This window comes from Cyprinus carpio, chromosome A7, assembly GCF_018340385.1.
Source record: "Cyprinus carpio isolate SPL01 chromosome A7, ASM1834038v1, whole genome shotgun sequence".
Lineage (NCBI taxonomy): Eukaryota > Metazoa > Chordata > Actinopteri > Cypriniformes > Cyprinidae > Cyprinus > Cyprinus carpio.
In genome coordinates this window covers 29,612,686-29,639,451 of record NC_056578.1, presented here as the reverse complement: position 1 = coordinate 29,639,451, position 26,766 = coordinate 29,612,686, and the positions used below count along the sequence as shown (strand labels likewise).

The following is a 26,766-nucleotide window of genomic DNA, read 5'->3' as shown; positions in this document are numbered from 1 at the left end:
AAAGGAGAAAAAGCAGTAAAACTGTTTGCTTTTTGGCATTGCGAAAAAGTACAGATCTAAAGGATCCCTCCCATGTACAACCACAAGCCTCTGTACAGTAATAGCAGGCAATGTAAGGAGTAAAGCTCTCACTGAGATGGAGATTAACTTAATTTCCACTTATTAACTAAACCAAAACTGATGAGGCAAAGAGAGAAACATGTAGGAAACAATAAATTAAGCCACGTGGAAAGTAAACTACAAAAAACATTCCTGCTCAAATCTTAATGTTTATTATAAGGAAAAAGAAGGTTGAAAATGGATAGATGATAGAATAAACAACGAGAACAATACATTTAGACTAGAGGAGAATAAACATGAATGCTTATGGACTTTATTGGGACAGATACTGGTGAGATGGAAGGAAGGAAAGAAGGATGTGAGTGCAATGCATATCTTTATACAGTACTGTTTCTTAGAAATTAAGAAAATAATTAAATAACACTGGCATTGTGTGTGTGTGTGTGTGTGTGTGTGTGTGTGTGTGTGTGTGTGTGTGTGTAAGCTCACTATTGCTATTTAATTTCTTACTAAAATTCATTTAGACCATTAACATGATCAAACACAGAAACAGTAATCTTCTCCATCATGCCCTCAGTTGTCTAGAGTTGACAACTCATCTATCTCAATCTGCTTATCCTAATATCAAATAAAGAGCATAAACATTACCTCCTGGTGTTACAGCTTTTAAATGGATGGAGGTGACATAGAGAATGTGTGCCCCAGGGAAGGTTTAAAACAGGGAGGGGCACTAACAAATCACAAAGCAATCACAAAATGTCTCTGTCTGACCTGAAGCCATGTTCTAGAAAGCGACACCTGCAGCAAGGAAAAGCGAAGAAAAACTCTCAACACGTTGTACCATGAAGCCCAGAAATTTCTCACGGGGAAGGAAGCATGGGGTGTGCTCTGTGATAACACTAAGACAATATTCACACAAAACGCACAACAGTTTCTTGTGAGAGTGTAAGAAGTGAATGATAATAAAGATTAGTCATGCATATGTTTGTGTCTTTTTTTTTATTATTATTACAATTCACCTCCCCTTTTCAAACAATGACCTATAACATTAATCCCACACCTAAAGTAAGCAGTTATTTTACATGATTATAAAACTGTAAGATGTTTATTTTATATTAAATATTCAAAACAAACCACTTTTGAGTCCAATCTTTAGGGGAAATTATCCCTTACTCTACGTGCACCTAGTTATTGGAATCCATTGCCTTTGGCTTAGTTAAAATACTGAAAATTATCTATGTAACTATCTGCACAATGCTCAAGCACAAAACCCCTCAGGTAAAGTATGTTAACACGCATTCATATTTTTCTGAACCACATAAACCCCTTTATATCTCTTTCTCTCTCTTTCTTTCTCTCCACTGATATAGTGTATAGGAGAGGTAGTTATCATCCAAATATTTCCGCTGCGGTTTCTTTCAAGCTGTGCTATTATAGAACACATAAAAAGGCTTTGCAACTCTTCCAATACTAAGTAGGACAGGATACTATCAAATTTAGCAGACACTCACAAAGACTATTTCGTAAAGGCTGTTAAAGGCTATTTCGTATAATTGGCTGTTTTGCCAAAATGATTTAGATTATTTGTATTAATCAAGAAAAGTGAATATAATACTGATTGCAAGAACAATGTTTTTGAGTGTCTGCAGACAAGAACTGCCACGACTGATGGCTTATCTGTGCATATAGCCTATATCAAAATAAAAGATATGGAGTGAATGTTCCATATGTCCTTACATAAATATTTGACCTTCTACCTTAGTTTATGATATCATATTTTTATTGTAGCATTATCAAATACACAAACTCTAGATTTTTCTAAAACATCTTTCCTGGTGAGTCAGACTTTATTTTAAAAGGGTCTTATGAAATCTTTAATCTGGGCTTCCAACTAGATACCAGTTTCTTCTTGCCTCTTGACACACTTTTAATGCCATTTGGCATAAAATATCTGTAACAATACCCCTATTCTTAAATAGATCAAATAATAAAATATATCAACAAAACATCTGCTAAGCCATCACAAATTATAACTGAGAGATCACACTGAAAGCATAAATTGTGAATGATTTTTTACAGTTTGACAGTAACACTTAAGTTTCATTTTCAAAAGTCTTCTCTATAGTCTTGAGATAGGCTCCTACTTTTATTTCACTAGCTCACTAATAACTGGCTCCTTGTATTGCCCTGCTCCTCATAATCCAGTTGAAGAATTTGGGCCAATTAACCCTTTAAAATCCATGTAGAAGCTTACCATTGCTGTTAAATATCAGCACACTGCAATAAAGCTTGATTGTTCTTGCCCATAGGAAAAAAGGAATGCTAAAACCATTCACCTAAGACCCTGACCTCTGTCTTGACCCCATCAAAGACTCTTAAGAACTTTTCTCCTCATTCTTGATGACCTTATCTGAATGATGTTGGAGGTCTGACCCTCTACAAGCTCCAACTGTGTCCAAAAAGTTTGAGTTGAAGTGATGTCTACATTAAGAGGGTTGTTTAAATAAAACTCTCCAGAAAACATTCACTTAGCTGACTTTTACTTCCCAAACATCTATTAAACAGTGATTAAAATGTAATGCTTTCAATTTTTTTTTTTTTTATGGGTGCACAATGTACAATTTTTTAAGTCTGAACTCATTTTTGGTGCGAGATCTACTCTTATATTAGAAAATAAGTCATGCAAAATCACTCTCTTAGGTCATGCAAAGGCCCACTCTCTTAAGTCCCCACTAACACCACTGGTGTCCCACAAGGATCACTGCTTGGACCCCTACCGTTCTCCATCCACACCAAAATACTCAATTGTGTCATCTAAATTCACAGTTTCTCATATACTCTCAGGGCTGCTGGTGCTACTAAATTTTGTGAGCACTCGCACTGGCATGACCACCTCATTGCTCAACCCAATTCTGTTGCATATGAGAAATATCTCATAACAATACAAAAGTGTAACGAAACTGCGCTATTCATTTAAGCTGAGCAGCGCGGACCGCCTCGGACCAATAATTAAGTGCAGTGCAAGCAAACTGGTCCAAGCTCAGAACGTGTTTACCTGGGAACCAGTTTTAATCTTGCGACACTGTTACTGCACAGCGCTGCGAAATTCAGAGAAAAGCATTTGAATTCTGCACAGAATTCTCTGTTATAAACAGATCAGACAGTGCTGACATAGAAAACCAGTAGTAACGATAACTATAACCATGGTGTTGTGGCACAAATGGTTATTACATTATTCATTTTAGGGTTTGTACAACCTTTGAGAGATAAATTCAAGCACTTTTCAGTGACTTTCAAGTATTTCTTTCAAATATTTATTTCAATTTTTTTTTTTTTTTTTTTAATGGGATGACCAAAATATACTTTGTGGTAAACAAATGCTTATGTAAAAAAAAAAAAAACACATCAAATTATCACTATAACCAGTAGATGGCAGCAAATGGGCACTTATTGGCTTATTAGTCATTCATTTCTACTTTTTGCTTTATAATTTTAAATTATAAAATCACTATTATACAATATCAAAAACAATATCAAAAAATCAAAAAATCACATTTTGTCAGAGTTTTGCACCTTTTGAAATAAAAAAAGTCACAAAGTGCCTTGAAAAATTCCATTCAGAATCGCTAAACCTCTGACCACCTTCAGCCAGCGTCTATTATAAAACACTCTTGCTGTTAAGCCAAATACATGCTGAACATAATAATTTAATGACATCTGGATGCAACTCACTATTCTCTCCGCAATCTCTGATGAAATCAGCCATGTTTTCTCTGCATTAGCGCTGTTTTGAACTGACTGTCTGAATTCATTTACTGGATCCTTGGATTTTCCAGGAGTTCACCGGTTTAAAATGATGTGATTGCAAAAGGCTTCTTATCATTTTTTAGGTATTATTTGGGCGTTATAGAGTACTAATTCAAATTAGTAATCAATATTAAATAATTTTTTAATTAAATATTTAATTTATACTACTCCATGTACCCCCCCCCACCCCCACCACCGACAGGCTCTGGCACCCTACACATGAGGTAGAATTATTCTGCTTGAATTCGGTCACGTGATTGGTCGAGATGAGAGGTGATCCTGCCTGGGTAGTGTGATTTATATAGTGTCATTTCTAATTACCAAGACACTGACGCTTTTACATGTCAGAAGTGGCGGTACACACAAAAAGTGCAGGTACTCTAAAGACTAAAATATAGAAGTGCTGCGTACCGGCCCAATTAAAGCTCTATATAATACTATAGAAGAATAATGGTACATTTAATAAGAGTAGAATATGTTCAATTTCTATATAAAACTTGGATTTTGCACTTGTTAGTGTTGTTAATAAAAGTAAATTTTGTATGCTTCCCAATCTAAGCTCAGTGCTTTACTATCAAATGTGCATTACCAAGAAATGGTGTAATTTTGGTGTAATATTATTAGTAACTGCTTATTAAAGGCACAATATGTAATTTTTCTCCACTGGATGGCACGTATTCAATACAAAACAAAGGCATAGTTTGATGACGCAGTGACTGAGTGTGGAATCATGGGAGTTGTCATCTTATAAAAAAAGCTTTTATTATGCCACAGTCAACCGCTGCTGCTCCTTCCAGTCGTGTGTATGTGGTAAAAAAAAAAAAAAAAAAAACACACTGCTTTATCATACTACTTACATTTGAAAGTTCTGTTATAATGCTACTCTGTGTGGTCGTCACCGGTCTATTAAAACGCACAACATATTAAAGCGTCTTTGGTGTTTCCATGTTTTCTACAAAACAATCGAGGGGTTATGATGTCATTGGCAGGCGACACAATGACACTATGTATGCTACACAAGGAACATGATGAAAATCCGGCCCACCATTAATTTCTACTCTGCTAAGCTGTTTGTAATTGCAGGCTCTAATTAATTAATGGCTAGTCTATACTGCCACTACTCACCATCCCACCTGCATTAGCCTCACTTCTGCCTGAGCCCATTAAAAAAATGTTAACACCCGATAAGTGTATAACCTCTATATAGATTCTCTAATGTCGTGCTCTCTACAATTGCTCCCATTAACTGCTAGAATTAAATGCAAGACTCTGTTTCTACAGGTGCTGGTCATATAATTAGAATATCATCAAAAAGTTGATTTATTTCAATAATTCCATTCAAAAAGTGAAACTTGTATATTATATTCATTCATTACACACAGATTGATATATTTCAAATGTTTATTTCTTTTAATTTTGATGATTATAACTGACAACTAAGGAAAATCCCAAATTCAGTATTTTAGAAAATTTGAATATTACTTAAGACCAATACAAAGAAAGGATTTTTAGAAATCTTGGCCAACTGAAAAGTATGAACATGTTGGTTTGAGCATGTACAGCACTCAATACTTATTTGGGGCTCCTTTTGCCTGAATTAATGCAGCAATGCTGTGTGGCATGGAGTCGATCAGTCTGTGGCACTGCTCAGATGTTATGAGAGCCCAGGTTGCTCTGATAGTGGCCTTCAGCTCTTCTGCATTCTTGGGTCTGGCATATCGCATCTTCCTCTTCACAATACCCAAATAGATTTTTTTATGGGGTTAAGGTCAGGCGAGTTTGCTGGCCAATTAAGAACAGGGATACCATGGTCCTTAAACCAGGTACTGGTAACTTTGGCACTGTGTGCAGGTACCAAGTCCTGTTGGAAAATGAAATCTGCATCTCTATAAAGTTGGTCAGCAGCAGGCAGCATGAAGTGCTCTAAAACTTCCTGGTATACCGCTGCGTTGACCTCGGACCTCAGAAAACATAGTGGACCAACACCAGCAGATGACATGGCACCCCAAACCATCACTGACTGTGGAAACTTTACACTGGACCTCAAGCAACGTGGATTGTGTGCCTCTCCTCTCTTCCTCCAGACTCTGGGACCCTGATTTCCAAAAGAAATGCAAATTTACTTTCATCAGAGAACATAACTTTGGACCACTCAGCAGCAGTCCAGTCCTTTTTGTCTTTAGCCCAGCGAGAGACGCTTCGGACGCTGTCTGTTATTCAAGAGCGGCTTGACACAAGGAATGCGACAGTTGAAACCCATGTCTTGCATACGTCTGTGCGTAGTGGTTCTTGAAGCACTGACTCCAGCTGCAGTCCACTCTTTGTGAATCTCCCCCACATTTTTGAATGGGTTTTGTTTCACAATCCTCTCCTGGGTGCAGTTATCTCTATTGCTTGTATACTTTTTTTCTATCACATCTTTTTCTTCCTTTCGCCTCTCTATTAATGTGCTTGGACACAGAGCTCTGTGAACAGCCAGCCTCTTTTGCAATGACCTTTTGTGTCATGCCCTCCTTGTGCAAGGTGTCAATGGTCGTCTTTTGGACAACTGTCAATTCAGCAGTCTTCCCCATGATTGTGTAGCCTACAGAACTAGACTGAGAGACCATTAAAAGGCCTTTGCAGGTGTTTTGAGTTAATTAGCTGATTAGAGTGTGGAACCAGGTGTCTTCAATATTGAACCTTTTCACAATATTCTATTTTTCTGAGATACTGAATTTGGGATTTTCCTTAGTTGTCAGTTATAATCATCAAAATTAAAAGAAATAAACATTTGAAATATATCAGTCTGTGTGTAATGAATGAATATAATATACAAGTTTCACTTTTTGAATGGAATTAATGAAATAAATCAACTTTTTGATGATATTCTAATTATATGACCAGCACCTGTATTTTCCACACTCAGGGCCACTCCTTAACTTCTACAGACATCTAGAACAGTAAAATCACAACTTACTTTCAAATAAAGCCAACAAGAGAGACAACTTTTCATAGATTTCAAAAGGTATACTGCTATAATTACTTCAACATCAGCCAAAGATGATAAATGGATCATAATTGATGCATACTAAAAAAAAGTACATGCAATTCTTGTTAAAAAAATAAAACAGATCAAGGATAAAAAAAATTAATATCCATGAATGACGTACTTATAGAAAACCAATTGTCAATATGGTAACAATAAGGTAAATGGGTGTGGCTGAGAAACAGGGTACTTTGCATATTAATGAGGAGGAGGAGTGTTTGGTCAGCTGGGAGATGAGAGGACTGAGACACTTCACAAATCACTGAAAAACTAATTAATTTTTAACGGTAACTAACTACTGTAAGCTCTTGACATCTGAAAAGTTTAACAAGGCACACAAAGTTTACACAAAACTTCACAGGTTGTATTTTGTCAAGTGATTGTGTCTTATAAAAACATCCAAATGTGTTTGCAAAAATTAACCCAAACATGATGAACCAGATGTTTATTACAAAGAAGAGTTAGAGTTTCAGTTAAATAACAAATTATCCAACCTATACTGGCGACATAAACCACAAGGGGATATACTGATAAGTGTTTTAATACTGTTAGCAGACTTACCCCTTGTGCAGACACTGCATACAAGACAACAGGTAACACAAAACTCCTGTGAAGGGAGATTAACAAAACCACATCAAATATGCTCGAGAGAAATAATGCGCTTTATTTAACTCGGTGACTAAAACTGACAGTTCAATATGTAACATCCAATTGTCTGAATTTGTAACCACGCGTAATAAAATGACATCTCTAGGTAGAAATATACTTACCAAAGCTTCATTTTGCAAAGCTTTGAGAAAACCGCAGGTATTGTATCCTCGGCGTCTTCACAGAAAGTCTCTGTTAATGGCTTCACACCTATTCATTTGAGAATCCGGTGAGCGGTTCGTCCACTTCGAAGTGCAAGAAGAGATAAGGATAAAAATAAACAATTAAACGAGAGATGAAAATATAATGTTGCACATGCAATAAGTATTTTATGAAGTTTTGTTTCAGTGTGTCCTCTGAGAATAAGAGAAGTTCACTCACAAGAAACTTCTGTGTTGGAAACGCTCTCCTCGCGGCAGAGTCGATTCATGCACCGCTGGAAGTGCTGTCTGCGCTCTGAGAAGAGGGCGGGATTTTCACCCGTCAATCACCCGCGCCTCACGCTTTTGCCTCTAAACAAACAGCGATAACAATCACGGACCATCACAAACAGCGATAACAACCAGTAAACAGTGTGCCACTCGTGTAAGCTGAAATAATGTTAATCTCACACACGACTGGACATAATAAAGCATAATGAAATTACATGAACAAATAAATTGATGAGAATAAGGAATTCAAGTAACTCCATACAGATTAATGCAACTAGGCTATAGTTAGCAGAAATATAACAATATTAATCATCAGTAGTAGGCTGCAAAATGAATACTTTTAACTTTAAAATAAGAAAAGAGCACAAGTAAACCTTCCTACTGTATGTAGTATCTTTTTTCTTCCATTTTAACACTTTTTTTTTTCAATGTTTGTTTGTGATGCGTCCTCCGCTACGACATCGATAACAAATCCCCTAATAATATTAAAAGAAGAAGAAAAAAACAGCGAGTAAAAAGGTTTATATTAATGGTTTATCCAACAAAAAAAGCACCAGAGACATTTAAATGTAACTTTTCATCCTTCCATGAATATACAGCTTAGAGTCTGTATGGATCTAGAATGATTTTTGGCGGAGGGATATGAATTAGTGCGGTGAGCAGGTTAAGGGGATTCAGTAAAGTGACGGTTAACGTTACATTATTCCGAGCGCTGCCAACACTGGACAGCCTTGAGACTTTACAAGAATCCATCTGTAACTTTTGAAAAAACGTGCTGGTTTTGCAGTTAGCTTAACGGATGAATATGTTAAGTTCAATAAGTGTTCATAGTTGTAACTGTCAATGTTAAGAGGGCAGATTCTTTGAAAATCAGCATGAACTTAAAGAGTCTCGCCGCGGTGTTACTGGTGTTCCTCACTATAAGTACTGAGGTGCGCAAATCGGAGTCTGCGGTAAGTGAACGTTGCTTCTTACTTCTTTTAGTTATATCTTAAATTGAAACGACCGTTGCCATTGCTTTAGCTCAATCAGACTCGCTTTAGCTAAAGTTTAGCCTATAAACACAGGTTACTTTATAACATGTTTCCTGGTAAGAACAAGTGCGAAACTTCTGTGACTTTATATTCATGGGATGGTATATTCATGTACAGTCGTTAAGATACAATCCGTTATATTTATTGAGTGCAAGTGCAGAGATATGCACATCACATTTTAATAGTCCCAAACTGCATGTAGAAACATGTAGGATGTTCTTTTAAAACGTATTATCAATGTTGAATATAAAACAACCACTTTATTTATCATTCAATAATAACTATGAAGTTTCTAACTTTATAGGCTATCTGTCTATTTTTATTTTTGTTGTTGTTGTGTATGCTTTTTTATGTGTTTATTATCAGTATTTTTATTTTTTATTTTTGTAAATACACATGTAGTCGTTCTCATGCTCATAATTTGTTGCACAAATGTTACTGGTATAAGTGTATGGGTTGTAAACTGATTACTGGCACTGTATTTGTATGTGCATTGCATGTGACATTATAGACAGATTAAATGCCAGTTATTTATTTATCACAAACATGATGTGAAATGATAAGGAAAAATTATTCTCATCTGTAAAAATTTCCATATGATCCCATTTACTGAGCACAGTTTTGCTGTCTTGTTACCCATCATGCCACAGAGTGATCCTGGTCAGTTTGACATTCTTTGCATGCCTATATTTTTTGGATCTGATTGGATACATTGCCGCAAATACAAAGATATGGCATCACTATGTGACCAATTCATTGTCCAGCTGTCAGAGTAGTCAATAGCATGGAGGCAGACAGGTGAGGACATGTTTAGGGAGGGTCCTCTCATAGCAGTACAGGTACAGCAGGGACAGAAGAGCACATGTGGTGACCTTACAACAAAACACATTGTGTTCCTACATTTCCCAAAGGGCATTGTTATGCACCAGCTCCAACAGGGAGTTAAAATCAAAGTCCCTTTAAGACAAGTCATGTCACTCAGTGGCCATCTTTGAAATGCCTCTCGGGCATCCAAGAGCAACTCCTATCTCTTTGAATGGGGAAACATCAAATTCTACAAAACTGTTCACTAGGCTTGTTATTAAATTTCATATTTGAAATCACCAAAGAAATCTGATAACAACTGTGTCGTAAATGTTGTTTATTTTGCTCAAATAGCATTGTAAAAAGCTTATTATTATGTTTAGATTAGCCAGTGCGCATGCGCAGTCCTGAGCGCACGTCTCAGAATGCTGACTGTTTCTATAGCAACCGGGACGCTTCTAACGGCAGCTGCAGTGATGCGCTGACTTTACGGATTAGCGATTGGCTCCTTCATTCAGAAGGCGGGGCTTCCTGCGATTGAGCGACCATATTGAGCGTTGCATTTTTCCCCATTCAAAACTATACGAGTGACATGTCTTGGGTATTCTATAGTCTTTGGTTAAAATGTAATGGCTGTTGAATTGTTGTGATTCTCAGTAAGAATTCTGGAGCTCTTTCGTTTTACTCCTAAGTTTCCGCCCAATTTATGTTTCTCAGTTCGCAAGGTGAAAGGTGGCATCTGTCATTCATAGAGGGAGGAGTTTGCTAGCCATCAGGACAGGCATGTAGATATATAGTGCCACCCATCCCCCAAGAGCAAGACTACACAACCCTCAGGTCTGTTCAATAAGTGAATCTAACCACAGCCTATTGTTAATACAACCTCTTAACCCTTCAAATTCTTCAAAAAAATTCCAGTTTATACGTATCATCCCCCAGTCCAATATGTCTCTGTGTTTGCCTGATTGCACTGATTACTTTAGCAAATTCCAAATTTGAAACATTTGCTTTAAAATGTGACATAAATAGATATATCCTTGAGGCTAGAGTTCCTTGCTTTGTCATATGCTCAATGGTGCTTTTTAAAAACACAGATTGTGAATCTGACATTGTTCACAAGAGTTTTAATATCCTCAGAACAGGCCTCAAAGCAAGTTAGTTCAGAAGCATGATGCACACCAGGGCCATCGCTAGACCCATTTTACTGGGACATTGGTCAAACAGTATTGCTAAGGTCTGAAATAGTTTCATTTGTTCATTGATTCAGATTAATACATTTAGACAGTTCACTTATTCATAGAATTTTCTGCAGCTTTTCCTCACATCATAACGAAATACTTTATAAGTCATAAAGCAAAAAGAGCGCAGAATGAGGTGGATATTTATTTACCTACAGTCCATTGTAGGTAACAAAACTTGCAAATGTCTTCTATCGTTTGTAAACAATAAAGTAGCTCTTTATTGTACGTGCAGCTCATGAAGACAGTTTATAGCCATTTATCCATAACATTATCCAAAAAAAGTATCAAAATATGGGGAAACTTTGTTGATTGGGGGGGCCTATGCCTCAGTACAGATGAAAAGCTAGAAATGCTCCTGGAGGATACCACTCAATCTAACTAAGAGATGTCCTTTTGAGGAGCCATTGCAGTGTGAAAGAACAGATTTTCTCCTGTTTTTAAAATGTCAAAGACTTTTAACTCAAAGCAGAATGGAATTCATGGCCACAATTCCCACCCTTCTGTCTTCACCTAGTGGTGAAATCTAGTATCACATGACAAAGTGCATTTTAATGGTAGTTAAAGACAAAAATGTCCTTTGTCAGTAATATCTATCTATCTATCTATCTGTCTATCTATCTATCTATCTATCTATCTATCTATCTATCTATCTATTAGGGATGTGATGAGATCTGATGTGTCTCGCAAGATCCGACTGGTCTCGCTAGAACGTGACGATATCCTTGCAAAACAATTTGCATTGTTCAGGGTGTCCGCAGGATCTTAAAAAGTATTAAAAGTTGATAAATCAATTTAGAGAAAATTAAGGCCCTTAAAGTATTAAAAAGTCTTAAATGCCATTTTCCAAGGTATTAAATTTTGTATCATCTTTTCATTATGTATATTTGTCTGAATAGTGCAGTTCTGTGTAGTTTATTTATGGAATCCCGCTCTCGCTGAATTTCTGACCATTACCGCATGCTCCCATCCACTCCCGCAAACATTCTAATATTGTTTATAATTTTCGCACATCATGGTGCTGCTGTCAATATGTAGGGTATTTAAATCCCTTTGAATGAGCACTCACAGTCGCAGTTCACTTTTGATTTCGCGATTGCGCATGCGGGCACTGTGTAACACATCTTACAATAAAATATATTTTTCAATGAGCTCGGGATCTGTTGAGGAGCAAATCCTCCAACATCTTGTCAGTCATCTCTCCTTTCTTTTGACCTGTGATCAGTCAAATCTGAGTTCTGCAGCTCGTGTTGGATGCAGGGATGTTGTTGTTTTTTCCACAAAATTAGTCTACTTTTAAGCTGTTGCCATGGGTTGATTTTGCCCAGTGGGTTAAAGGTTTGAATTTTGAGCTGTGTTTATGATAACAGTGACTGTACAGTATGTATTTTAGGGATGGAAATGACTTTTTATATTTGGGACATGGTAATTGTGCTACTGTGGGCTGTTTTTAACTGGCATGGGCTTGGGATGCACAATTAAAATGATGTAATAGTTGTGATCATTATTTTACCTTCCATGATCATTCAGACACGATCAGGTGCAGTACTGACACTCTGTCAAGTCTGCATCAAATCAAGCACTCCGTAATCACAGGTAAAAGTGTTCCACAAACATGCTAAGGTTTGCAGACAGTTATAAGAGTTGATGTTACAAATACATCTTTTGAATATACTGTGTGAACTCATTGCCACATTAGCACGGAGAGCTTTATTTTCCCTCTTCAATAAGTTTTGTCAGTTTTGTTTATTGGTCTTGTTTCTTGGGTTGCATTGGTTAGTCACTCAATAAGTTATCTTGTGCTTCGTTCCCACCCTTCTGAATTATTTTGTATTGATAAGGAGTTATCACAAAGTAAGTCTGTTTAGTTGTGCTATCATACAAACAATATATAGTAAATGTAGGTTAAAGTGTCGCCGATGTAACTGGTTAAAACTTGGAGTGGCGATGAGGTCTTAAAATGTATGAAAAGAGTCTTAAAAAAGATCTTAAAAGGTATTAAATGTAACTCCATGATTCCTGTATATACCCTGTTGTTTACATTAGAGCTGCACGATTAATCGTTTAAAGATCGCGATCTCGACTCAAACACCCACGCAATCTTATTTCTGAATGACAATGATCCAGCTATGTCTATTAAGACTGTTTCACAGCACAGGTGTCAGTGGAGCGTGAGATGCACATTTTGTCACTGCCTATGTTAATGAATAATTTATACTGCTGCTGATCCAAAAAGAGCAATAAAAGTCTTTTCAACCCACATCATTATTTCTGTATTACAGACATTTAAAGGTGTCATATGACGTTGCTAAAAAGAGCATTATGTTGTGTATTTGGTGTAATGAAATGCATTAAACATTATTGAAAACAATGAAATGAAAACATTATTTTCCACTTAATGTACATTATTGTTACTCCTCTATGCCCCGCCTTTCTGAAACGTGCAATTTTTACAAAGCTCATCGTTCTGAAAAGTGAGGTGTACGCTGATTGGCCAGCTATTCAGTGCGTTGTGATTGGCTGAATACCTCAAGTGTGTGACGGAAATGTTATGCCCGTTAACATACTGTGATGCCATCTCCCTGGAGTGATGAGACAAAACCAGTAAAACCAATTGCAAACAAGCATTTGTTGCAAGGCATTGTTCAGTGGGGACATGATTACTGATCATAATGACTTATACTGTGTTTTTACGTGTTGTGTTGCGTATCACGTTGCGTAAACATAAAGCCATGTCTGCATTTGTGATCAGAGAAACAACAAACAACAAGAGCTACTCTACACTGCTTAAAACTCGTGTTTGAATCATCATTGGCAAATTCTTTAAATATAAAAAATGTCCTTGCAAAGTTGGAACTGCCCCACTTTAAAGAACAGTCTTTGAGCACAGACCCATTGTAGGCTACTCTGCAGGTTCAGAAAACAGTCCTCCATAAAATAATGAGGCTTTCTTTAAAAAGGCTAAAAATCTTGTCTCATCTTATTCTCGTTTTTCCAGTCCTGGGACTCGTCTCGTCTCATGGGATAAGTGTCTTGTCACACCCCTACTATCTATCTATCTCTCATCTGTCTGTCTGTCTATCTATCTATCTATCTATCTATCTATCTATCTATCTATCTATCTATCTATCTATCGCTCATCTGTCTATCCGTTTGTCTGTCTGTCTATCTGTCTATCTATCTCTCATCTGTCTATCTATCTATCTGTCTGTCTGTCTGTCTGTCTGTCTGTCTATCTATCATCTATCTATCTGTTTGTCTGTTTATCTGTCTATCTATCTATCTCTCATCTGTCTGTCTGTCTGTCTATCTATTGTCTGTCTGTCTGTCTGTCTGTCTGTTTGTCGATCTATCTATCTATCTATCTATTCATCCATCCATCTATCCATCTATCTATCTATCTATCTATCCATCCATCCATCCATCCATCCATCAATTGTTTTTTTTTTCTTTTGTTTGTGTGTCTACTGGTCTGTTCTGTCTGTCTGTCTGTCTGTCTGTCTGTCTGTCTATCTCTCATCTGTCTGTCTGTCTGTCTGTCTATCTATCTATCGTCTGTCTGTCTGTTTGTCAATCTATCTATCTATCTATTCATCCATCTATCTATCTATCCATCCAGCCATCCAGCCATCCATCTATCATCTGTCTGTCTGTCTATCTATCTCTCATCTGTCTGTCTGTCTGTCTGTCTGTCTATCTATCTATTGTCTGTCCATCTGTTTGTCTGTCTGTCTGTCTATCTATCTATCTATCTATCTATCTATCTATCTATCTATCATCCATCTATCCATCTATCTATCTGTCTGTCTGTCTATCTATCTATCTATCTATCTATCTATCTATCTATCTATCATCTGTCTGTCTGTTTGTCTGTCTATCTATCTATCATCTGTCCGTCTATCTATCTATCTCTCATCTGTCCATCTATCTGTCTGTCTATCATCTGTCTGTCTGTCTGTCTGTCTGTCTGTCTGTCTATCTATCTATCTATCTTGTCTATCATCTATCTATCTATCTATCTATCTATCTATCTATCTATCATCTGTCTGTCTGTTTGTCTGTCTATCTATCTATCATCTGTCCATCTATCTATCTATCTATCTCTCATCTGTCCATCTATCTGTCTGTCTATCATCTGTCTGTCTGTCTGTCTGTCTGTCTATCATCTGTCTGTCTTTCTATCTATCTATCTATCTATCTATCTATCTATCTTGTCTATCTATCTATCTATCTATCTATCTATCTATCTATCTATCTATCTATCTATCTATCATCTGTCTGTCTGTCTGTCTGTCTGTCTATCTATCTATCTTGTCTATCTATCTATCTATCTATCTATCTATCTATCTATCTATCATCTGTCTGTCTGTCTGTCTGTCTGTCTGTCTATCATCTGTCTGTCTATCTGTCTATCTATCATCTGTCTGTCTGTTTGTCTGTCTGTCTGTCTGTCTGTCTGTCTATCTATCTATCTATCTATTTATCATCTGTCCGTCTATCTGTCTGTCTATCTATCATCTGTCTGTCTGTCTGACTATCTATATATCTATCTATCTATCTATCTATCTATCTATCTATCTATCTATCTATCTATCTATCTATCTTTCTAATCAGTCTGTCTGTCTGTCTATATCTATCTATCTACCTTGTCTATCTATCTATCTATCTATCTATCTATCTATTACCCGTCTGTCTGTATATCTATCTATCTATCTATCTATCTATCTATCTATCTATCTATCTATCTATCTATCTATCTATCTATCTATCTATCTATCTATCTATTATTTTGTTTATATACGAACTGAAATTGTAATCATCTGGGATATTTTAGGTTTATGTTCTTGTGGAGATGCCAGAACCAGGTCAGAGAGTTTGTTGGTAACTTGAACATAGGGGTCTGCTTTGAACATTTCATACTTGACGGACTCCATAAACTGTGCAGGTCAAGGTGTATGAACATGGGTGTATGGGTGTGTGTGTGGTGTCTGTACGTGTTCTGCTTCAGATATGTGTGTGAGCGCAGCTATGAGCACACTTTTTACATGCCGGGATGTTTATATATCAACTTTTATATACATAATATGCATATGCACATACATGTCGGTGTGCCTTTGTATATGTGTGTGTGTGTGTGTGTATTAGAATCCACCAAAACCCCTAAAGTCACAAATGATGAAGCACCTCAGCTCTCAAAAGAAAAAAAAACAGACAAAAACAAAAAAAACACACCCATGAAGTCAACCCAAACATCAGCAAGCTGTGTTCACAGCCATTACATCCATTCAGTGCAGAGATATCCACTCTGAGTGCCTGGGTTTTGCTGCAGTCTCATGCCAGGGAATGGGGACCAAGGTGGGGGTTAGCAGCTCATGATAGTTCTTTCTTTCCTAGAGAAACGAACAAATTATATTTGCGAATGAATCATTCTTTTGAAGTGGTTCTTTTTGATGAAGTAGATTAATTAACAGTAAATTAACAGTAAAATTTTTATTTTTGAGTGAATTATCTCTTTAAGCGGTTGGTATCAAAACTGTGAAGAGTTATTCTGAGTCACCTAGAGTCGGTTTATGCTGAACTTCATACATGAGTCAAAGAGTCTTAATACTCTTCAGTATCTCATTATACAGTTCATTATTTAATTTGACCTCTCAGATGTTTCTCCAAAATGTTTTGAGGAGAAATAAAAAAGACAGAAATGAGAAAATGGCTGTTGTATAGTAAGCATATGGCTCATATAATTTAAGTTTGGAAGATACTTTGATATCTTGGCAAATCTGACCACATTAAATACGTTTACATGCATTTTAAAAGTTCAGTTTCACCCAGAATTAATAATTTGTTAAATGTATTAATATCATATATATATATATATATATATATATATATATATATATATATATATATATATATATATATATATATATATATATATATATATATTATTATTATTATTTATTATTATTATTATTATTATTATTATTAATTATTTATTTATTTTATTTTTTTGTAAACATTTTAGTTCAACTGAAATTGTACCAGTTACTGTTACTGACACTTTGTATGAAGATATGCTACTGAGGTATTTTTCTCAGGAGAAACATCACAGAAGCAGGGAACTTATATATATATATATATATATATATATATATATATATATATATATATATAATAGAACTCAAAATCTATTGATGATTAGCCGCGTTTCCACTGTCGGGCTTAAAGCGGGCATGCTAGTGCGTGCCAGGGCCAGTAGCGTTTCCCCTGTCACTTCCGGGGCTTGATCGTGGAAATGGAAAATGCGGCTATTGAAGGCTTGGTGAGTGTTAATAGATTAAATGGTATGCATGTACTGTTGTGGGGGTTATAATTACAATGTGGTGTGAAAGAGATGCAAATACCATTTAGGATTAGCTGGACATTGATCCTCCTCTCACACCCAATCTCTATTTCCCCTACTGCCTCACTCCCCACAGTGGTAAAACCCTAAATAAACTGACATAGCATCTTTTTCAGTGGGTGGCTAATTTACACTCCACATACAAACACATGCACACACTCTGTGTTTGTTGAAGTGAAGGAGAGGTCATCAAACTGTGAAAGAATGGTGAGAGAGAAGTTCCATCTATTGTTGCTCCAGACATCACCTTCATTATCATTCTCTCTGTTTCATAGGCAGACATGTTGGGACTTTAGGGTTACTACATTAGAGAAATGTGTGGTACATTACATTGCTTTTAGCAGTTCCAACAAATTAGAGAACAAAAAAGTTAATATCTTTCTAAGAACTTAATAGAATTTACATTTCATACTTTTGAAGTTTGGTTAAAGGATTAGTTCACTTCCAGAATAAAAATGTCCTGATAATTTACTCACCCCCATGTCATCCAAGGTGTTCATGTCTTTCTGTCTGCAGTCTCCAAGAAATTAAGTTTTTTGAGGAAAACATTCCAGGATTTTTTTTCCATATAATGGACTTTAATGGTGGCCAATGAGCTGAAGGTTGAAACTGCAGTTTCAATGCAGCTCCAAAGGGCTCTACACGATCCTAGCTGAGGAATAAGGGTCTTATCTAGCGAAACGATCTGTCATTTAAAAAAAAAAAAAAGAAAAGAAAAATTCTATACTTTTTAACCACAAATGCACAAATGCATTTAAAGGGACAGTTCACCCAAAAATGACTTACCCATGTCATTCCAAACCTGTATGACTTTCTTTTTTTCTGTGGAACATAAACAAAGATATTTTGAGAAGTCAAATGGTCACCAACAATCTTCAAAATATCTTTGGTGTTCTGCAGAAGAAGCATACCGGTGAGTATTTTAATTTTTGGGTAAACTATCCCTTTATTGATAAAGCTGATGTAAAATGTGGGAAGTAAACCTTCATAGTAATTTTTGGACAGTTTATAGTACGTAAGTGTTTTATTTACTAATGAACATGAAGTTATATAAGGGGCTATATTCACAAAACATTTTATCTTAGCACTAAGAATTCTCCTAAATAGCAGTAAAAGTTCTTAAGGAGTTTCCTCTTAAAACCACATTCACAAAGCTGCTGAGACCAACTTTTACTAAGGAATAGGGAAAAATCTTAGGCTAAGAGAAAGGGCGGGGTTGACCTCGTTGCTATGGATGATGTCATCAAGCTTACTAACTATGCACACAGAGACTGGCTGAAAGGGGATTGGTCTCTGCACTGATTTAGTCATAGAAATATTGTAGAATGAGGTAAATGTTCGCCTTTCTAGCATCAATCTCAAATATGGCTTATCATTTCAAAATTAAAACGTAATTTGCAGCAACTTTTACACAACTGCTCACTTGAACGTTAACCTAGATAAATGTGCGCTATTAAGCGTATTTCTAAAGAGTGTGGAAGCTGTTTCAGCAGACACTGACTCAGAAAACATTAGTTCATTCATAGATAATTAAAATATCTCCTTACCAAAATACTTCTGCCTGTGCTTTGCGGCAAGCTTCGTGTGTGCACTTGAGTGTGGAATAGCCTATAAAGGCTCAGTATGGTTTACTTCTTGCCTAACTTGTACATGAAAAGTAGGACACAATTCAATTAAATTGAAATTATTGTGAAATGTTTAAAAAAAAATTATGTTCTGAGGCAGATTGCTGGCAACAGCCATTGTTTGTGGTTTGGTCCTAGTGATTGAGGAGTCCTCTTGACTACCCCTAAATTTTCACAGATTTAAAACTCTTTGTGAAATACTTATAAAGCAAAAATTTAGGAGTCCTAAAATGTGCACTGACACGCCCATTAATTTGAAGAGTTTCTTTTAAATCGGCAAGTTAGTAGCTACTTTTAGCCTTAATATGTTTTGTGAATACAGCCCTGATATTTACCTGCCCCATCAGAGTGACATCAGCCATGTTTGAAGTAGTAAACCTGCTCAAGCCCATACCTGTGGTTTGAACCTCTTGAACATGTGCCAACTCCAAGTGCCCAGCATTCAAGGCATTATCCTGCATTCCTCCTTTTAAGAATAAATCCACATTTATATCATTAATTTCTGATGTTCTATGTATTTGTAGTTTTGTGGTGAATTTGTTTTCAATTTTCACTCCCTTTGCAAAAGTGCTGTGGAGATTCTAGCAAATACTGTATGTATTGCCTGGAAGTGTTTGAGGCATGTCTGCTCTGGTACACTTGGACATGTGGAGTACAAATAAAAGTGATCTAAAATCAGAGACATTAAAAACATAAGGGACGTCAGATTCAATGTTCAAAGACTATAGTGAAGTACAAACGGGAAACGTGGAGCAGACAGGAGAGGTGGTACGGTGCATTCCTGAAGGATTTGATAGCAGTCTTCCCAACTGCTTGTGTAAAGTGCAAATACATGTTAGTAGAGTGGTGCTGAATGAGGTGATTACTTAGGTGGGAAATATTCATATTAATCATATCCAAGTTTAACAACTAGTAAGTTTCTAGAAGTGAAAAATACACAGGGCAGTGTTGATTGGACTTGCCAATGCTGTACAGTAGATGAAGCAAAAATATCTTAAGAAAAACACTTTAGCCCCAGCTTAAGACCAAGAAATCGGGCTATCTATGTGCATATGTGATTAAGTCAACTAGCCGACGTTACACTGACTACTGTATTGATGTAGTCAACAGCTTTCCTGCCTCTTTGTTTTTTATTTATTTATTTCTTTTGCTGTTTCTGTAGCTCTGACACTTTTTGTTTTAACAAAATATTTGTTAATGGTTTAATTTATATGCTGTAGTTGTAATGAGAGCACGATATGAGAGTAATAGGGATGTAACGATTCACTCAACTTACGATTCGAATCACGATTTTGATTTCACGATTCGATTCAACCTAATTTTTTTTTATAAAATGAGATTGAAGACATTATACAGTAAATGAAAAGGTGATGTTTTATTAGGTTATTGCTGCATGTTTCTTTGCGAAATTGAAAAATAGCAAAACGAAATTTAAATTTTAAAACAAACCTCAAATCAAACAAGTGACACAAATAAAAGAAATCTCTTAATATGAAGAATCTAAGGCTTTGTCTGTGCCCTTTCCATTTAAAATTAGAGGCAACCACTGGATTTTAATCATGATCCAAACAAAGATGCAGCATACATGCAGCATGAGTAGCTTTTAATCTAAATTAGACTGTATAATTTCGAAATTTGAAGCAAAAACACAATGGTCTGACTGAAACTATACTACATAAAACATATCTGAACGAAACATCTATCTATCTATCTATCTATCTATCTATCTATCTATCTATCTATCTGTCTGTCTGTCTGTCAACAAATCAATATTAACAGTCTTTAATATAATCCCTTTAATAAGATCTTAAGTAGTAAGCTATCCCTCCCTCTTCCAAAGATGACACACTATTGAAATCTATCTAAGTTAGCTCCAGTGTCATTGTAAAAGTGAAAAAGCATTTCATCCAGGCCATTGAGGTGGGAGTGAGACAGTCTGTGCGAGACAGACATCGGAATATGCTAGTGTCTAGCGGTGCTTTAAAACGAGGTTGTAATTATATAGCTTTTGTCAGATAGAGATGTGTGTGCATGTTTCTTCTATATCTTTTTGAACAATGAGCGAGAATAGATCTTGTTTCAACATGTATTATTTTTACAGCTTTAGAGGGCCAGAGACATAGGTGCCCCTTCCCTAAACAGCAAAAATATTTACTTTCCATGTCATACACTCTTGCCTTTTTTTCATTCCCATCTGCTTCTGCTATTAGTGGTGAATAGAGGCAGTAGTGGCTCCCCTGTGTAACTCTTGGCATGTGCATGTAAACAGTAAATCAGATGATGCTTTAGATCTCAAAAAAACATAGCTGTTTAGATTAGCAATACATCAATGAAAGAAAGAAAGAAATTAAAATTGTCTTCTAGATTTATGTTTAATGGGATTTCTGATCTGGCATTGTTTTTTTGTTTTTTTATGAATGTGGATATTTTCAAGTAAGTAATAGCAGACATTAATTTTTTAAGTAAATATTTTTAATATTTACTGCAATGTTGTCTTGTTTTCCTTGGCCCATCAATGCTTTTCGAACAAAGCTCTGGCATCCGTGGCATTATATTATCTCCTCCTCTTGCCTTGTAACAACACAGGATTTTAGTGGAAGAGAACAAAAATCATCTAAACAAAATTTTAACACAGTATTATAAGTAATGTGTTCAAAATATCCTCTTTTAAACAAAAAGGTTTGCCCGAAAGCTTAAGCTGTAGCTATTGCTGTGCTTAAACAAACTACTGTATGACAAAAACTTCAAGAGCGCTTCAAGATGTAATTCATTTGAGCCCTGCAGTTTTAAATTCATATGCAAGCTGGGTATGGCATGCAGGTTTGAACACGCTCTGTTAGGGATAGAATTAGATCTCCAGATTATAGTTCAGGTGAGAACTTGTCTTCCAATCATTGGAGTGCCAGCCCACGTCCAGTTGCTTCTCTGCTGTGATCCCCACTCTGCGAACGTCACAGTAATTTTTGTTTTTCTTTTCACCGTTGCTCTGATATTACAAATGAAAGCTGATTTCCAAGAAAGGAGTTACTTGTATAGCAGTCTATAACTTTTGACAAGTACAGTTATATATATAGCAACCCTCTAGCATCCTCTAGTGGTGAAAGGAGGGACTCCATGCTGCTGTTGCATAAACTGCTCGATTTGTATCTGCAAAAATAATTAGAGAGAATGTTGTTTGTACCAAATTACATTCAGTGCACCTGGACATAGTTGAGTTTTAAACAAGTACAGATTAGACAATAAATATTGTGCATTCTCAGATATTTTTTACAGCTTGTGTGATAGGAGAAATGTGTCAGTTTCTCTTTCTCTTGGGAAACTTGTGTGTTTTGGGAATTTGATAAGAGCTTTATCGGTTCAGTCAGTGATGTGGACACAAATATCCAGCAATTCATAGAAAGTCAGGCATTGTTAATGGCTGATTTCAGTAAAATGTGTTTTAGATGTAAACAACACTACATTGATGCTCATTTTGAATCCTGTAACCAAATTGTATTTGTTTGCTACATCCCAGATTAGGGTTGGAGTAACGGCCTTGACTCAAGAGCCTCCCCTGCTGTCTGAGAAACTGCGAGATCCCAAACCCATACTTACAGTCCCACGGTCTCTCTGTCAGTGTGTGTGAGAAATGTCTTTATCTTCCTTAAAAGGAGCACTTGTGCGTGTACTGTTTTGAATGGAACCCACGAGAGAAGGGACGCACAATGCAACAACCATGCATCACTGTCCTGATTTCATCATTCTAGTAGTCTGTTGTGATGAATCCTAAAACCTATCTGATTCAGAAACATAATTATCTGTCATAGTGTGCCATTTGCATGCAGTGTGGGATCAATGGGATTCTTCCTTGGTCAGGTAATTAGCTTGTGCTAGACTGAACCACCAGTAGAGTTTTTTTTTATTAAATTTTTTTATGGAAGATAGATGTCTGATAACTGATTCTTAATTATTGTTTTGTTTGATAATAATAAAAACAATAATAATACTGCAGCAGTTAATATTATTAATAATAATTAGTATAAAATGTATTTTTTATAATCTGGAATAATCTTACTCGATTATTAATTTAAACCTGCTACATAAAAAAAAAAAAATTATTTGGTGCTTAAAACATTTCTTTTTTTTATCAGTGTTCAAAACAGTTGTGCTGCTTAATATTTGTTGTGATGCATTTGTTTCAGGATGAATAGTAATCTTTTTTTTTAAATGGTATTTTTGTAACAATAAAGTCTTTACTGTCACTTTAAATCATTTTAATGAGTCCTTTTTGAATAAAAGTAATAATTTCTTTAAAAAAAAAAAAAAACCTTTTTGACCCAAAATCTTTTGAACCATAGCTTATATTAAATAACCAATAATAGATCGAGAATGAAAGTGTGATTATCTGTATAAAATACTCCTTAAACTAAACATTGGCTTACAGTATCTGTAATTTATACCCCCTGTGGATTTCCCCTTGGAGTCCTGGGAACAGGATTTTTTTTTTTCTTCTTTTTTTTTTTCATTGTTCAGGTTGCTGCTAGTTGTTTTTGCATGTGCTTGCATCCAAAAGTCTTCTTAAATGAAATCTGAAGTCAAGCTCCTCATTGAGCGAGAGACATACTGAGTTTGTTGTCATTTTCTGAGTACAGCTCTAGTTGAGTTTAAAGAGAACACCAGTGCAATATGATTAAATCTGGCATTACCTTGGTAAACACTTGTCCCTGTGCATGTTTTTCCCCTCACCCGCACTCACACGAGCCACTAACTGTTAGAGGTTGAAGGTCATTCTTTTCTTAACTCCACAGGTGCAGGACATCAGAAGGAGGTGCTTTCTGGCTCATTAGACTTAAAAGAGTTCTACACTAAAAACATGTTTAAGAAGAGATTCTTAGGATATCTTTTTTTCTGTTTTCTCTTCCCATGGACCTTGAAGTCATGAAATACAGCAGTGACTGTGGAAAAGGAATGTAGTGAAATGTGTTATTCTTACTGTTATTGCTGAATGGTGCCTGAAAAATAAAAAAAGCATTTTGGTGTGTTTCTGTTAATCAATCTATGGATGATTGACTTTTCCTTGTACCTCACCTGTTTTCCCCATCATTAACACTTTATGCTACTGCAAACAGATACAGACAATATTATGCACCCCAGCTTAAAACATTAACAATGGAAAAGATTTATGATAAATGTGCTTGCCAGTTATAAATATTTCTCATTAAATCAGTGAAACTGGTCAAAACATTTGACTGTGAGCTTGTGCGTGATAATGATCATGTGTTTGTATATGTGTGTTTGATTGGGCCATTCAGACACATGCATTACTTGTGGTCTGCTGCCACTTTGTTCTGTCTGCTCCCAGCATTCATCTGCCCTCAGGCCATCTTTCACTGGGGGTCAGTTAATCCACAGAGCCCTAGACTGGAATCTGCTGAATCCCTCTGTGGATCAATCGTTGCACTGCTTAATAATCTCCACAGGGTGGCCCTGTTCATCTCCCCATCTAGCCACTGATCTTTCCACCCACTTTGACTGTAGATCTAAAATCTGCCCTCTAGTGTCTAGACATGCAAAAACATTTGTCAACAACAGAATTAGTTTTTGTCTGCTGCAGGTGATGAGATGCTCTTCCAAAAGATAAATCTTTTTATGAAGCCTTTTATTTGTCAGTGATTTTGTTGTGTTTCTATTGTGATTTAAGAATGCCTTAAATATTGAGGTATCTCTTTATATTACAAAATCTGTCCAGTTCGGTCTTAATAGTATGATATATCATTGTTTGTGTGGTCATTTTGCTTCAGCAGAATTCAGTGTACAGTATATATTCAGCTCGGTGCTTATTTCAGATAATTTTTTGTTTAATGTGCTTAATGTAACATTAATTTCAAGAGTTCCTGTTTTAATGACACCTGTGGGCCAGTTCAATATGTAGTGAAAGTTTTTGACAGTACAGTATATGACTGTGCTGACCCAAAAATGTGAACTATAGTGTGAAATGTGAAACCAAGAACATTACAAGCCAGGAAACTTTAACTTTCCTTCAGCTTGTCTGTTTAGACTTTGAGATTCTGGAGACAAGCTATAAAACTGTTTGCATGTGTATGACTAACAGGACCAATATTCCGATTTATTATTATTATTATTGCAAATTGTACACAAGAAGACAGGGAACATCCAACAACATAAAGCACATCATGTGCCAATTCATGTGTGCACTTAAACATTAATGCACACGTTTTCTGTGTGGCTTTCATTAGTGTAGTGTAATGTAGTGGACCTTTTCAGAACTATTTCTCTTATATTGAACAACTGTCTTACAGAAGCCTTGCACAAGCTCCCAAATCACGATTATAGGCAGATGCAACAACCTAATATGCAATAATATTTTTCACCATAGGCTGTAAAACATTCTTTCTGTCTCAAAAACTAATGAAATGCCTAACATGGGAAACATAGAAGAACACAAGATGTGAAGTCTGTCTCAAATTGTACATTACTGTTGAAAAGATAAAAAGAGGTTGGTTGTATTTTTTTAGTTTTTGAAATAAATTTTAAAGGCTGCGTTTATTTGATCAAATACACGGTAAAACAGCAATATTGTGAAATGTTTTTACAAAAAAAAAAAAAAACTTCTATATGAATATATTTTAAAATGTAAAATCTGACAAATACAGTAACATGTTTCCTTCTTGGTGATGTGATGATCAGTGAAAAAGTTTCCATGTAGATGTTAATTATTATGATTATATTTGAATTCAATTCTTAACAGTATTATCAATAGGAGTTAATTCTTTCTATTTAATAATACCAATATTTGTTTTATACTAATTAAAGTCATGATCCGTTTAAGTCTCATTTGCCATCATGACATTGTCCCTTCATGGGCAACAGATTTCTATGTATGAAATAAGCATTCTACTACAGCTCATGTCTACTTGAGAACTTGTGATCTTGTTTTAAGAAGTAGTGGTTATTTCAGAAAGCAAATAGCGCCATCTAGTATTTGTATCAAAAATACCCATGGGCCTTTTATAGTAAAAAAGAAAGCAACTACAGTCTATTGTAACTGTACAGTCAATTTATTTGCTGTGATGTAATAATCATTTATTCTGACTCAACAGTGTTTATCATGCTGTTGACATAGTTTGCATTCATTTGCCAGGGTTTCCGTTTTGTAATAGATCCTCTGTACATTTATTTACCTTTTTATGTTAATCGTGCATCCAGTAATTTTTCCCTCATTAAAAAGTACATAAATAAATATTACTTTTGATAAATGTAGTCATTGTTCACTCACAAGAGAAATGAAGACTCCAGCTATAGCTGTCAAGATTTTTTAAAGCTGATTTTACAGCAGCCCCAGCTCCAGTCTTCAGTGTCACATGATCTTTCAGAAATCATTCTAATATGCTGATTTAGTAATGAATTATTATCAATTATTATTTGTTAATAATTGTTATTATTATCAATTTTAAAAATGCTTAATATTTTTATAAACTGATTATGTGAATAGAAAGTAGAAATAACAGAATTTATAAGAAATAGAAGTCTTTTGTAACATAAATGTCTTTACTGTTACTTTTGATCAATTTAATGTATTCTTGCTGAATAAAATTAGTTATATTATATTAAGCAATAATATTAAGCAAATTAACTGTGATGATAATAATAAGAAATGTTTTTTGAGCACCAAATCAGCATCTGAGAATGAT

At 35.6% G+C, this 26,766-nt stretch overlaps 2 protein-coding genes across 7 annotated transcripts in view; one reads left to right on the top strand and one right to left on the bottom strand.

The window, feature by feature from the left end:
- The window catches only part of LOC109071450 (collagen alpha-6(IV) chain-like), a 128,686-nt gene extending 120,614 nt beyond the window's left edge, over positions 1 to 8,072 (bottom strand). For 5 of the 6 annotated variants that reach the window (XM_042760780.1, XM_042760781.1, XM_042760782.1 and 2 more), the window contains exons 1-3: positions 7,925 to 8,072; positions 7,666 to 7,788; positions 7,457 to 7,502 (exon numbers count right to left, since the gene is read on the bottom strand). In XM_042760780.1, coding sequence (XP_042616714.1) covers positions 7,457 to 7,502; positions 7,666 to 7,676 — 57 coding nt within the window. In that variant the 5' untranslated portion in view covers positions 7,677 to 7,788; positions 7,925 to 8,072. Of the gene's footprint in view, positions 1 to 7,456; positions 7,503 to 7,665; positions 7,789 to 7,924 lie in introns of those variants that run through there. The other variant, XM_042760786.1, reaches the window with a different exon arrangement.
- A 586-nt stretch (positions 8,073 to 8,658) lies between these two features.
- LOC109099237 (collagen alpha-5(IV) chain-like) overlaps positions 8,659 to 26,766 on the top strand; it is a 39,596-nt gene continuing 21,488 nt past the window's right edge. Inside the window, 1 exon segment of the mRNA XM_042760779.1 lies at positions 8,659 to 8,927. Within this exon segment, the coding sequence (XP_042616713.1) occupies positions 8,850 to 8,927 (78 nt within the window). The 5' untranslated portion in view covers positions 8,659 to 8,849.